Genomic DNA, 14,037 nt, shown 5'->3' with positions numbered 1-14,037 from the left:
TTTTATCCTTCTTGCTCCGGACTATATTATTAAGTAAGTCTTCGTTTTCATATATCTATTGAACTGACCGGCCATCTCTAAAAGAAAAAACAAACAAAACGAAGAAATAAACGAAACAAAAAACACAGGCAAAATGATCAACAAAAACAGTAACTTTTTGCTCCGTGAAGGTACACAACTTCATGCTAAAACTACTGGGGGTTTTTATTTGTGTGTGTGTGTGTGTGTGTGTGTGTGTGTGCTGTTGTTGTTGTTGTTGTTGTTAGCGCTTTCTGTCATCGAGCACACACCGAAAATGTTTCGTTTCAAACAAATAAACAAGCAAACAAACCAACAAGAGAAGCGTCACTCACATTGTGTTGTCTCAGTTCTGTTCACGAAAGTGGGCCCAGTGCACACAAACTCCCACCTAACATGCCACACTGTAGATATATGTTTTTAAATATATATATATAAATTATTTTAAAAAGGGACAGACATTTTCAAATTCATGAAATCTACACTGGTTTCCCTTCAAATGAGCAGAAAATCTTTCGCCTTTTTTCTGTGCAAATCGATGAAAACATACCAGACCTCACGCTCTGCGCACAGCATTAATTCAGACACACCACAGGGATGCCGTACAAATTATGTCCCCTCCCACCTCTCTCCTGTTCTTCCCAACTCCCATACCCCCACGTCCACCCTGCTGCCCTCGTGCGGTGACTGGCTGCACTTAAGGTCACGTGGGGTAACGGAAAGTGCTGACGGTTCCAAGGCAATTGGACCCCCTGAAACCTCAATTATTGTCACTGAGGTTTTAACCCCTTGACTGCTGCCGACAAGCCTGCTCGTCCGTCAGTGAAGGGCTGTCGTTTCAATATGATAAAACTGAGCTTTCAGATCAAGATGCCAGTCACCATTGTTTTTAGTTGGACTGCTCCCTCTTTCGGACTGCACTACCTTTGTTCAGCAAAATCAACGCAGTCACGTGAAGGCACGCCAAAAGTCGTGATGGAAATTTTAGGTTTGATACCACACTGATCTCGCTGCACCATGGTTCAGCTGTGAAAAGGTTAACCCTGAATGGTTCAGTGAGTCTCACTGTTCTGACGGGGTTTTTTGTTTGTTTGCTTGTTCGCTTTGTTTTGTTTGTTTTGTTTTGCACGCGCGCGCGCGTGTGTGTGTGTGTGTTCGTTCGTTCTTTCGCTTAACGTCTATCCACATTTGTGATTTTAGACGAAAATCCATCATCTCCCCCACCCCACCCATGCCTTGAATCATCACTACTTTCCCTGGTCCTCTCTCCTCAATTAACATTAAAAAAGGGGGGGGAGGGGGGTAGAAAAAAAAAAGAATATAATTATCGAAATAAAACAAACTAACTAGTCAACCAGTAGAATTACAACAAAAAGTCAGTTGGGCTCCAAATTAAACTCTGAACTATTTCAAACACATGTTGATTATCATATAACTCATTATAAGACATTTCTAATGAAAGCAGACGGAACTGCAAATTTTGTAAATGACATAGGTAAATATGGTTTTAACTGTTCACATTTATGGATGATATGCACGGGGGTAATTTCATTGCCACAAACGCAAGTCACATTAGAAGTATATTTTGTTTTTATGGTATCCAGTCGTAGTCTGTATATTAGACTAGTGAGCCTTCTGCTACTGTGATGTCCATATGTTTTGAAAGAAAACATGCGATCAAATTTGCGCGAGCAATTGTCAGTATTTTCCATGTCAGGGTCAGACTCCTGTTTTAGTTTATTGACATAGTTCCAGCAAGATTTCTCCAGTAGAGAATAACATTCTTGTAATGAATATGGAACACGAATTTCTATTGCATTGGAAATGTTCATTGCGCCTTTTTTCGCACAACGATCCACCCGCTCATTGTGTGTGTGTGTGTATGTGTGTGTATGTGTGTGTGTGTGTGTGTGTGTGTGTGTGTGTGTGTGTGTGTGTGTGTGTGTGTGTGTGTGTGTGATAAGACCGTAGTAAACAGCTGGACTGTATCACAATTATGTTTGTTGTTGTTTTTATCGTTCGATTGCTGCGAGTAGGCTTAGTCCAAAAGTAAGGAATACTGGTTGGTTTGTATCGTGGATTTGGTCTAGGCTGACGACAGATCACAGTATCATCACATTGCTTGATCAAGTGAATATTACTAGAATCATCATCATCCTCACCATCGTCGTTGTCATCATCATCACCATAATCATGATGATACTAGTAGTAGTAGTAGTAGTAGTAGTAGCGCGCGCACGCGCGCGCGTGTGTGTGTGTGCACGCTGGTGTGTGTGTGTGTGTGTTTCTATGTGTGTGTGTGCGCGTGTCTGTATCTGTGTGTCTGTGTGTATCCACGCTTGTGTGTGCGTGCCCGTGTGTGTGTGCTTTTGTTCAGCAAAACTACAGTGACAACAGTTAATGGTACACAAAAAGTAGTTACTGCAATTAAGATCCATGCCATACTGTGATGTCACTTCACCAAGGTTCGGTATTTACGGGCTTAATAGACAATGGCGTAGAGACTTGCGTTCAATAACTGTGTTACCCTGTATTGACCACTGGTGCGAAAACCTACACATCTAAGCGGGCGTGAAATCCCCAAAGGCCAATTAGCGCCTTGGCTATCGCTTGGACCATTAGCGAAATTGTCAACAAGTCAGTTTCGCAATACCTTGGCCAATCCGCAGGTGGAGCTTTCACGGTTGGCCAAGAGTGGTTACCAACTCTCTCTCTCTCTCTCTCTCTCTCTCTCTCTCTTCTTTTACTTCTGTTCTGGTGTCATTTGCATTGATATAGTCTATTGCCCCTGATGTTTTGGGGTTTTGGGTGGGGTTTTTTTCATTGAAGCAGATGCCAGCAACTTCTCCAGCGGGCTTTTTGTGTTCTTGCCAATATATATGGGTTTTTTTTCTGAAATAAAGTGAACAATGGTTCACGAGGCAACATGGTTTGCGTAGACATAGTACATTATTACTATTTTTTTATCTTTATCTAAGGCTATCATGTCCTTTATAATGTTATATTGATGCACTTATTCAAACGACAGTATTACACGCTTTTACACATCTTGTGAGGAGTGGGTGTGGGTTTGTGGGATGGAGTTGGAACGGGATGATCTGTGCGTTTGTGTGTGTGTGTGTGTGTGTGTGTGTGTGTGTGTGTGTGTGTCACTGTCGGTGCATTGACCATTAAGATATGAGTGTGGTCGTTTTAGGTTAGCGCTCTCTACATCTCTTGTGTTCCTACCTGTGTTTGTCCTTGTCTGTCTGTCTGTTTCACACACACACACACACACACACACACACACACACACGTCACAAATCAACGACAAAAACGGTGGAGTCATATTTATAGCGAATGTCCACCACAACAAAACCACTAAAAATGAAACCTAACACAATGAAATCAAACACATCGACCACTCCACCGGTCACCAGCCATTGGGACGAGCAGATAAATCAGTCCATCTGCCCATCAACAGATCAGCCACTGATGAACAAGCGAAAGAAGCAGCAACCTCCACCACATCCAGCACAAATCCCCAAACTAAGGCAACAATGCAACAAGTTTGTTTCATGTAACCTACGTGGAGCTCTGCAAACATTATAAAGCCACTCGAGCAAACAAGCAAATGCACATTAAAGCAAGCTAAGCCATATAAAAGCTACTATTAATATGAAGAAAAGAGCATGTTTCTCTAGCATAACAGCACGTTCACCGAAATGAACACACAGAACATACCTTCCGTCACCTAGAGTCATTCTTCTGTCTCTTAGGCAAAGCCATCCTTTCGCCAGTTGACCAACACACGTTGCACAGATGAGAGAGGGGGGGAGGGTCCCATGTTAAATATGCCCCAGGGCTTTTTTTTTTTTTTTTTTTACTCATTTTTGTAAACAAAGTGAGTCTATGTTATAACTCGGTGTTCGGTTGTGTGTGTGTGTGTGTGTGCGTGTGTGTGTGTGTGTGTGTGTGTGGTCAACTTAAAATTGCCATTTCTCTGGAAATACTTTGTCTGCCGATACTAAATTTGGATTAAACTTAGTAGGAAAAAAATCGTTTTCCTTGTTCGCAAATAAAAGAAAGGAAATTAAAAAAAAAATTCTGGACAGAACACATACAGTGACACTAACTACACAATCGATGTGTTTACTGCATTCAAATATTCTTAAGTGGTTACTAAGTTAACTGGAAAGAACTTAAAAGAAAAATTGAATCGATCGTTTCTTTCTGTTTCGGTCAGTCTGTTGTCACGTAGTCTGCTTGTGCAGATCTATACAGGCGGAGTGTCTGACGCGATGTCAACGCCGTCTCCTTTACCGCTGAATTAAAAGAAGTCCTTAAATAATCGAGACATATCAAGAAAACATTATTTAAATGGTGTTACTACCTCGAATACAATGATTTTTTTTTTTTTTATCGCGCTATAAACAACAACAACAAAAAACGTAGCTTTGAATATTACATTTGGTCAAATTACGTCAGATGCACTGTGGCATTGAAAACCGGACAACTTGCATCCGAGCAGATCATCCGTGGTTCGATCCAGCTCGCTAGCCTATCCTCTTTTTTTTTTTCTTTCTTTTTTTTTTTTTTTTTTTTTCTCCAAAGCTTATCCGGTCCACATTTAATTCTGAACCTATCCTAACGATTATTAAAATATCTTTCCCCCTGCATGATTCCTTTACTGGATAAAGCCCGTGTCACACGTGAGTCTTGAAGGCCTTGCCTCTCTTCTTTCAAGTTGGGTTTACCGAAAGAGCTGAGACTTCGCATGAGAGGACAAAAGGGTGTCACAAGAGCCAGGAACAAGGTCAGACCTTATCTACCATGTGTGATAGGTATACTGGGCAATGTGTAATCGATAGAGGAAAAAAAAAAAAAAGAAAATGGACGAACATTTCGCTCGCACCCTCTCTTTCAACGATTTTGATTAAAACGTGCAGTCTCGTGTGTTTTACTGAAACTTGGCTGAACTGTTCCATACAACCTCACTTTGGAAAATGCACACCATTTGTTTTCCAGTATAAAAGAGTACCACAAAGTTTGCTCCAGTCAGATTGTTGAATTGTGTCCAGTCGGTGACCTGTGACCTGTGACCCAGTTGCTGAGTGTTCCAGAGTCCTCACTCTCAACAGTGAACATGATGGCATGTTCCTCTTCAATGACAACACTGTGTGCCCTGTGTACATTAACATACATGGCTGTGCAAGCAACAAGGGTATTCATAGTTTCTGCTTCTGTAATCGTTCTAAAAAAAAAAATAATAAATAAAAAAAAGACAGAACTACTCTTTAAAAAAAATAAAAAAATAAAAAAAATCATCTCTTCTCTGGTCATTCCATGCATGCTTTAATCATTTCAGTTTCCTCTAAATCACGTTTTGGGAAACATACAAACAAAAAGTCTCAGTCTTTGCTGAAATGAATAAGCAAACAAACAAGTAAATAAATCAAATAGAATAAAATAGATAAAGAAAAAATACTGCTGGAAAAGCAATGGGTTCTATTCAAACAAACAAACAAACAAAAAATGGTCCAGAAGACAGCAATCCTCACACACATCCCCAGTCAGTGAACACACACAGCACTGGTCAGTAACAGGTTTGGGATTTTCACAGGAACACTGTCAACAATTCCTTATGCCCACCAGTCTATTCACCAGAAATACAATATAAATGCATTCACATTTGATCAGTATCTGTAAGCTTATCAATTCAGATCTATTCTGATCACAGCTTCATACGATATAGCACCCATTCTGTCTTGTTAAACTTTGGATTTGTGAAAGTCAGAGAGTGCACACACGCACACTCACACGCACACACACACACAGAGTCCTCTCCCCTGCCTCAAAAAGATTAACTTTTACATAAAATATGCACAGCCTCATCGTCATAAAGTGTTTTTCCACAGCTTGCCTGGTTTTCTCATTCCTCCTGATTATCATTACATCCCCTCTCTCTCTCTCTCAATCAAGCCTTTCATTCTTTGACAACAAGATACATATGTTCTGCAACAGCTCAGTGCATACTTCCCTCTACTTTTTTCAGACAGTTAAATGCATACTTCCCTCTGTATTTCTCTGACTACAAAGTGCTTACTTTCCTCCGCATTTTTTCTAAAAGATAAATGCATACCTCCCTCAAACTATAGTAACCTGCCTTCATCTTCAAAACTCTCTTGCTTGTTCACTCTGTCTCAAGCTTTCTCTCTTTGATCAGTCTTTCTCTCTCAGTGGACTAAACAAAAGACATGGGTCATCTCCCAAAGGCCAGCTTGGACCCAATGGTGTTAATGTCCGACTTGGGGTCGGGGGAACGCGAACTCCACAGGGTCTCCCGACAGCGGGAGACAGCAGTCAGCTCCAGCTTCTCCAAGGAACAGGTGTCCTTGGTGACCCAGAAGAGAGGCACCAGACTGTCCACCCACAGCTCCAGGTCCCGGCCCACCTTGCGGGCATTGGCCACAGCCTCCTCCTCCAGCTGGGGGCTGGGAGGCACCTTCAGGTAGGAGCGGAGGCCAGAGAAGTCCTTGCCCATGTACAGCCCTGGGGGGCCAGCGTGACTGCGCTGGGCTGCGCTGACAGAAATGGGCTGCCCCTGCAAACACACAAACTTGCCCTGAGCACACACAACCAGGCATAAGGAAAACATTCACAGTCACTGACACAAACATGCCCTGAGCACACACAACCACATAATTATAAGGAACACATTCACAAACTTGCCCTGAACATGAACATCCAGGCATTAGAACACTTTCACAGTAAGAAAACAACCACTGATATAACCTTTCCTGACAAAAAAAAAAGAAAAAAAGAAAAAAATATGCCCTGAACATACACCATACAGTGAGATCATCTGGCACCTGGATGGAGACATGTGTACATACTGACTCCCCCTAACACCTGAAGCTCCTCAAACCCACTTTCATCCTCAACATGCCCATAGGACTATTTCAACCACATGAGCGACAGATACTGCTGTCTCCCCTGCACCCCCCCCCCCCCCCCCCCCCCCCCCCCCCACCCCTCCAACATCACTTAGGAACATGGATGGAACACAGGTGAACTCACCTGGTAGAAGGTAATGGGAGTGACCAGGAACTGTGTCTCCGCCACAACAGTCATGTTCAGCATCAGCTTCACAGTCCACACACCAGGACGCAAAGGACGGCTTAGAGAGGGTTTGTGTGACCCCACAAAAGTGGTTCCAGGGATCATGATGTCATAGGACACAGCGATGACGTTGGTGGGATCAATCCAGGCCACAGACACTGTGAACTCTTTGCCAGGGCTCCACACATGGCGCAGCGTCAAATCCTCGTATGGCCCAAGCAGTCGGCCATAGTTACGAAAAATTAGTTCTTTGGGGTCAAAGTCTGAACCCACCTGGAACAGAAAATGGCCAGAGAGCTGGCAATAAAGTTACACAAATCTATAACAAATAAACTCAACAAAACAATATTTCCTTTCCATTTTCCATGGTTTAGGAATAAAGTTAATTAAAGAATCGCAATGAATGCACATAATGGCATGGGAGATCAGGAAAAAAAAATCTTCATCCTTAACCAACAGATGCTGCCATAATTCTGATCATGGAAAACCTTTGGGGTGGATATACAGCGCATTAACCGCTTGGCTACCGTGCTTGTTCATTCAGACACATCAGTGACTTGAAGCAGTGAACTGACCTCCAGGAACTGCATGCGAGCCATGGGTCCCTTGGAGTCGAGGACAGAGTAGTAGTGCTTGGGGTGGACGTGGGTCTCCAGCGTCACCTCCCGAACCGTGCTCAGCACCTCTGCCGTGAAGAGGACCAGCAGTCCGTGAAAGTGGTCTCCCTCAAGGAACAGGTTCACTTCCAGCAGTTTCAGTGGCCGCAAGCCGCTGTCTGGCTGGTGGCGGGGCAGAAGGTCTGCTGCGATGCGCATGAAGGAGTGGTAGAAGGTGAGCTGGGTGTCTCTGTTTATGGGTGGGGTGTCCAGGTGATGGAACTCATTCTGCCAGTAGCTGGAGAGAGCTGTCAGCCCTGTCAGAGAAGGGGAGGTAAAAGGGGTCAACCACCAGCATGTCATACATCCATTATCATCGTCTATCTTGTTCTCCATCAGTTCTGATCAGTGTGTTGAGTTTACGTAAGGGCAAGTATCTGCCTTGCCCGCCCCCCCCCCCCCCCCACCCCCCCAGCCCCCCTCCAACAGCAGATGGGGTGTAGCATATATGGATCAGTCCACAAGGTTTGATGCCTCCTTAAAACTAAGACTGAAACTTCTCAGTCATACATGTCTCATATTTTATAATCATTCTCTTTCTGTGCCCAGTTATACACACCTCAACACATCTGTAGTTCACATTCTGTATCCTGTGGCAAACAAAAATATCACCAACAACCATGCCACAGTTCTGAACACAAATATTTTCCCATCATGATGCTTGTGACTCAGCACCCTTGGACTGAGGCCTTAATACCTGCCAAGAGAGTTTACGCACGTGCGTTTGACAGTTGTGTATGTTCATCTGCATGGGGGTTAGGGGGTGCACGGGAGGGGTAGAGGGGGGCTTGCCACGCTCTTCCGGGAGTGGTTCGTCCTCTGGTGGTCCCCACCGGCACCCAGCTCTCACTTATGGGTCCTAGAAGCTGCAAGCATGCGGCAGCGCCCATCCCCCGGGCAACGTCTTTGACAGGCTGGCTAAACTAGGTGAGGGTAGCCGACGGGTCTCAAACCCTCAGTGAGTTAGGGCTTGTCTACTCAAGCATGTGAAGACTGGATCTGGCGGACTCTGCGGAAGAAACCTTCATGGTTCAACAGAGAGGAAGGCGGTTACAGCGAGCACTGTGGAGTGCTGAGGGCAGGATGAGGCACACAGGACATCCTGGTCATCCATTGCATCCGTTTCCATCTCCAGTCGTCTTGACCTCGTCTTCCACTGGATACAGACGGTCTCGGACAAGAGAGTGAGGTCGACGGTGCGCAACTCCTCCTCACTATAAACAAAGTCATCAGTCATCCTTCATCCAATACCATCATTTTCCCCAAGCCCTGTGGCGACAGGCGAGCGACGAAGCGACAGGTGTGGGTACACTGGCAGTCGTAGCCACGGACCTGCACACAGGCGGCTCAGGCCATAGGGTCGTTTTTCACCGACTGGAGAAGCGGCGGAGATCGGCAGCCCCTTGAGCGACTGAGCAGCCCTCTTCAGGACAGCACTGCTCACCTCCATGGCACGAGGAAGGGGCTAGAAAAGGTGCCCTAAAAATTGCCTGCTCCACACCACCCTAGTCAGCATACCGCGGCTGACGGGGACCCTACTCAAGCAGTCGACACACAAAGGAAAGAAAGAAGAAAACAAGGAGCACCCTATTGACCATTGCCACATGGAACGTGTGTACGCTTCTGGACAGAGGCGACTCGGACAGACCACAGAGACGCACAGCACTCATTGCGAGTGAACTAGCCAGGTACAACATCGACATCGCTGCCTTAAGTGAGACCAAACTGGCAGAAGAAGGCGAACTCTGTGAGCGAGGCGCAGGCTACACCTTCTTTTGGAGTGGTCGCGGACCTGAAGAGAGACGTGAGGCTGGAGTTGGCTTTGCAGTGAAGACAACCCTCGTTGGCAAGCTGGCTGGCCCCTCGAAAGGAGTGAACGATCACCTGATGGCGATGAAACTCCCTTTATGCAATGGGAAGGAGTTTACCACCATTGTCAGCGCCTACGCGCCCACCATGACCAACCCGGATGAGATCAAGGACAAGTTCTACGAGGACCTAAACGCTGTCATCACCACTGTTCCCAACGCAGACAAGCTCATCATTCTTGGTCACTTTAACGCGTGACAGCACCTCCTGGGAAGGCGTGATTGGGAAGCATGGGGTTGGCAACTGTAACAGCAATGGTCAACTACTTCTCCAGACATGTGCCAAGCACGACCTTCTTATCACAAACACCGACTTCTGCCTCCCTACCAGTAACAGGACGTCATGGATGCATCCTCGCTCTGGGCATTGGCATCTCATCGACTTTGTCATCGTCAGGAAGAGGGACAGGCAGGACGTACGAGTCACGAGGGCCATGTGCGGCGCCGAGTGCTGGACAGACCACCGCCTTATCGTCTCCAAACTCAACCTCCGCATCCAGCCCAAGAGACGGCCTCAGGGCATAAAAGCACCCAAACGCCTGAATGTCAACAAACTGGAGCTAGGCAACATCAAGCAGAGCTTTGCTGACACCCTGGAGGAACGCCTTGAGTCCACCGTGCTGGACAACCAGAATGTGGAGGCAGCATGGGGCGCACTGCATGAGACGGTGTACAACACTGCTATGGAATGCCTGGGGCCTTCTGCCAGGAAGCACAAAGACTGGTTTGATGAGAACTGCACTGAGATCAAGCAGCTGCTGGAAGACAAACGCCAAGCCTACAGAGCCCACATTGAAGATCCCAAGTCACAGTCAAAGAAAGACATACTGAAGAGTGCACGCAGCACCATCCAGCTGAAGCTGCGGCAGATGCAGGATTCCTGGTTGAGCAACAAAGCTGATGAGATCCAGGGCTTTGCAGACAGGAACGACATGAAGAACTTCTATAACGGCCTGAAAGAAGTCTACGATCCCACCACCTCCAGATCTGCTCCACTCCTCAGTGCTGATGGTTCTACCCTAATCACTGACAAGGACGGGATCCTTGAGAGATGGGCTGAACGCTTTGACAGCGTACTGAACCGCCCTTCCATCATCAATGATGAAGCCATCGACCGACTCCCCCAGGTGCCAGTCAGTGAGTCGTTGGATGCCATTCCAACTTTGGATGAGACCCAGAAAGCTATCCTTCTGCTATCCAGTGGCAAAGCCCCTGGCTGAGGTCTACAAAGAAGGTGGTATGGCGCTGACTGAGAAGCTTCATCAGCTATTCCAGCTCATCTGGCAGCATGAGGCAGTTCCACAGGACTTCAAAGACGCTTCCATCATACACCTGTACAAGCGCAAAGGAAATCTTCAGGCCTATGACAACCATCGTGGAATATCCCTGCTGTCCGTCGCAGGCAAGACTCTGGCCAGAGTGCTACTCAACCGTCTCATAGCGCACCTTGAGCAAGGTCTCCTACCAGAAAGCCAGTGTGGCTTCCGGAAAGAACGCGGGACTATCGACATGGTGTTTGCTGCCAAGCAGCTCCAGGAGAAGTGTCAGGAACAGAACGCCGACCTTTACTCCACCTATGTCGATCTGACCAAGGCCTTCGATACTGTTAGCAGAGATGGCCTTTGGAGAATCATGGCGAAGTACGGATGTCCCAGAAAGTTCATCACCATCATACAGCAACTACACGATGGGATGCTGGCCCGAGTCCAAGACAACAGAGAGACTTTAGAACCATTCCCTGTCTCCAACGGAGTCAAGCAAGGGTGTGTTCTTGCCCCCACCCTGTTCAGTGTCATGTTTTCAGCCATGCTGACAGATGCCTTCAGAGACGCTGACATAGGCACTGGCATCAGGTACCGCACAGATAGCTCACTCTTCAACCTCAGGAGGCTTCAAGCAAAAACCAAGGTGAGGACAGACACCGTCAACGACTTCCTGTTTGCTGATGACTGCGCCCTCAATGCTGCCTCCGTAGCTGCTTGTGACAACTTTGGCCTCACAATCAGCACAAAGAAGACTGAGGTGATGCACCAGCCAGCTCCAGGAAACCCTTACGTTGAACCAAACATCTTCATCAACGGGCAACGACTGAATGCGGTGGACAAGTTCACATACCTAGGCAGTACACTCTCTCACACAGATGTCATCGACGACGAGGTGAATGCCAGACTCGCCAAAGCCAGCGCTGCCTTGGGCAGACTCCATAAGAACGTTTGGAACAGGAGAGGCATCACCCTGGGGACGAAGCTCAAAGTATACAAGGCCATAGTTCTCACCACACTGCTCTATGGGTGTGAATCATGGACGGTCTACAAACGCCACGCCAAAAAGCTGAACCACTTCCACACCACCAGCCTCAGAAAACGTCTCGGCATAAAGTGGCAAGAGAAGATCCCTGACACAGAGGTGCTCACTCGTGCAAACTTGCCCAGCATCTACACCATCTTGATGCAGGTCATGTAGTTCGTCTGCCAGACCACCGGCTCCCCAAGTAACTGCTGTACGGCAACATGGCAAGCGCTCCCATGGAGGCCAAAAGAAGCGCTTCAAAGACACACTGAAAACTTCTCTGAAGGCCTTCAACATCAGCCACGACACATGGGAGCTGAATGCAATGGGCAGACCAAAGTGGCGTTCAGCTGTCCACAAAGGCGCCAAATCCTGTGAGGCCAACAGAATCGCTGCAGCAGAGCAACGCAGACAGGCCAGGAAAAGCAGTGCCAGCAAGTCCCCGACAGCCGCCACCATCCCCTGTCCACACTGCGTCAGAACCTTTCGGGCGCGGATTGGCCTGACCAGTCATCTGCGCACCCACAGAGCCCAACCCACCCACCCCCAGGATGACTAGATGGTCCTCGTCGATCCCGACGGACGAACCACACATGTTCATCTGCGTGCCAACCACAGTGAAGTAGTGAACTCACTTGCATGTCATTTGCACGACCTTGACGCAAATGCACCTGACTAGGTAATAGAATTCTCCCACTCCCACCCCGTCTGCATGAGGTGTTTGTATTACTGAAAAACGAAGTGGATCAAAATTTTGAACAAATACCATGAACTGATGTTCATTCAGTTTGTTTCTCTGTTATTTGCTGCTTATAATGCATATTTACATCTTGAAATAAAGAACAGAACGCCTGCACCAACAAACCCCAATTTGTAAAAATCAAGGACTCTCTTTCCAATGTTTTATACACCAATACTGGTGCACTTCAGGGCACTGACTATCACCCTTCCTTTTTACTTTATAACAGCTGACAGCAGGAGTGGCACATCATCCTGTCCACTCGTCAAGTTCGCTGATGATTCACCTCTGACAGGACTTTTAACTTATGAGGATGACACTGGGCACAGACGGGAACTCAACAATTCGCAACTTGGTGTGATGGTAATTTTTTAAGGGTCAATGTTACAAAAACAAAAGAAACTGGTATTGATTACAGAAAGAAGAAACAAAGTGTCCAACAGACTGTCATCAAAGGAGAGAAAAGACTGGTTTGAAAAAAAAAATCATAATGATAATAATGATAATGATAACAATAATGATAATAGTAATAATAATGATGGTATTAATAATAATGAAAAACAGGCGTCTCGGGAAAACCTGAAATCTAGAGGTAAGCTAACACAATAATGACACTATATACAACTAAACAAAAAACAAGAGAAAGACTATATATTTGTAGAGCTGTTGATTCCTGTTGCGGTTGCGACACAATTTATGTATATACAAAAAGCACCCAGACATAAACTAAACCCCGCTGCATTGAAACACTCGTCACTCAATTCCGTTTTCTTCTTCTTCTTGTGTGTGTGTGTGTGTGTGTGTGTGTGTGTGTGTGTGTGTGTGTGTGTGTGTGTGTGTGTGTGTGTTGTGCGCGTGGGATTTTATTCATTGGCTGGAGAGAAAAAAAATGGAATGAAGGATAAATCGCACACACGCGCGTGCTCACACACACACACACACACACACACACACACACACACACACACACACACACACACACACACACACCTATGCCCAGTTCTCTGTCTGTTTAGCTTTGAACGGACAACTCTTTTGTTGCCATTTGTATTCAATTCACTCATTTCACCTTCTCTGGATTCACGATGAAAAAAAATCAGTTCGCACTTCTGACCGTCACTTGATGACTATCAGAGTGACACTGTCGTGCACTCCAAGTGGTTCATCCGTCTTGCACGATCTTCATGTGGGCCTGTTCAATGCGACAAAAAAATAAAATAAATAAAATAAAATGTCCGATAATTGTCCGGGGTTCGTTCTGAGGGGACGGGGTGACCACTGTAAGCATGTGTCTTCCTAAGATGGCGCCGCCACATCCGCTCTGTTAGTGGCAAGGCCGTTTGTTTTGACTCTGTGTGTGTGTGTG

General features: G+C 46.2%; 1 protein-coding gene across 1 annotated transcript in view; it reads right to left on the bottom strand.

Annotated features, from left to right (window-relative positions):
• Window positions 1-4,992: 4,992 nt before the first annotated feature.
• The window catches only part of LOC143291987 (xylosyltransferase 1-like), a 52,358-nt gene continuing 43,313 nt past the window's right edge, over window positions 4,993-14,037 (bottom strand). Inside the window, exons 2-4 of the mRNA XM_076602140.1 lie at window positions 7,695-8,032; window positions 7,078-7,392; window positions 4,993-6,601 (exon numbers count right to left, since the gene is read on the bottom strand). Coding sequence (XP_076458255.1) covers window positions 6,260-6,601; window positions 7,078-7,392; window positions 7,695-8,032 — 995 coding nt within the window. The 3' untranslated portion in view covers window positions 4,993-6,259. The remainder of the gene's footprint in view (window positions 6,602-7,077; window positions 7,393-7,694; window positions 8,033-14,037) is intronic.

Source organism: Babylonia areolata, chromosome 18, assembly GCF_041734735.1.
Source record: "Babylonia areolata isolate BAREFJ2019XMU chromosome 18, ASM4173473v1, whole genome shotgun sequence".
In the NCBI taxonomy this organism is placed as follows: Eukaryota; Metazoa; Mollusca; class Gastropoda; order Neogastropoda; family Buccinidae; genus Babylonia; species Babylonia areolata.
This window is presented reverse-complemented; position numbering and strand designations above follow the sequence as displayed.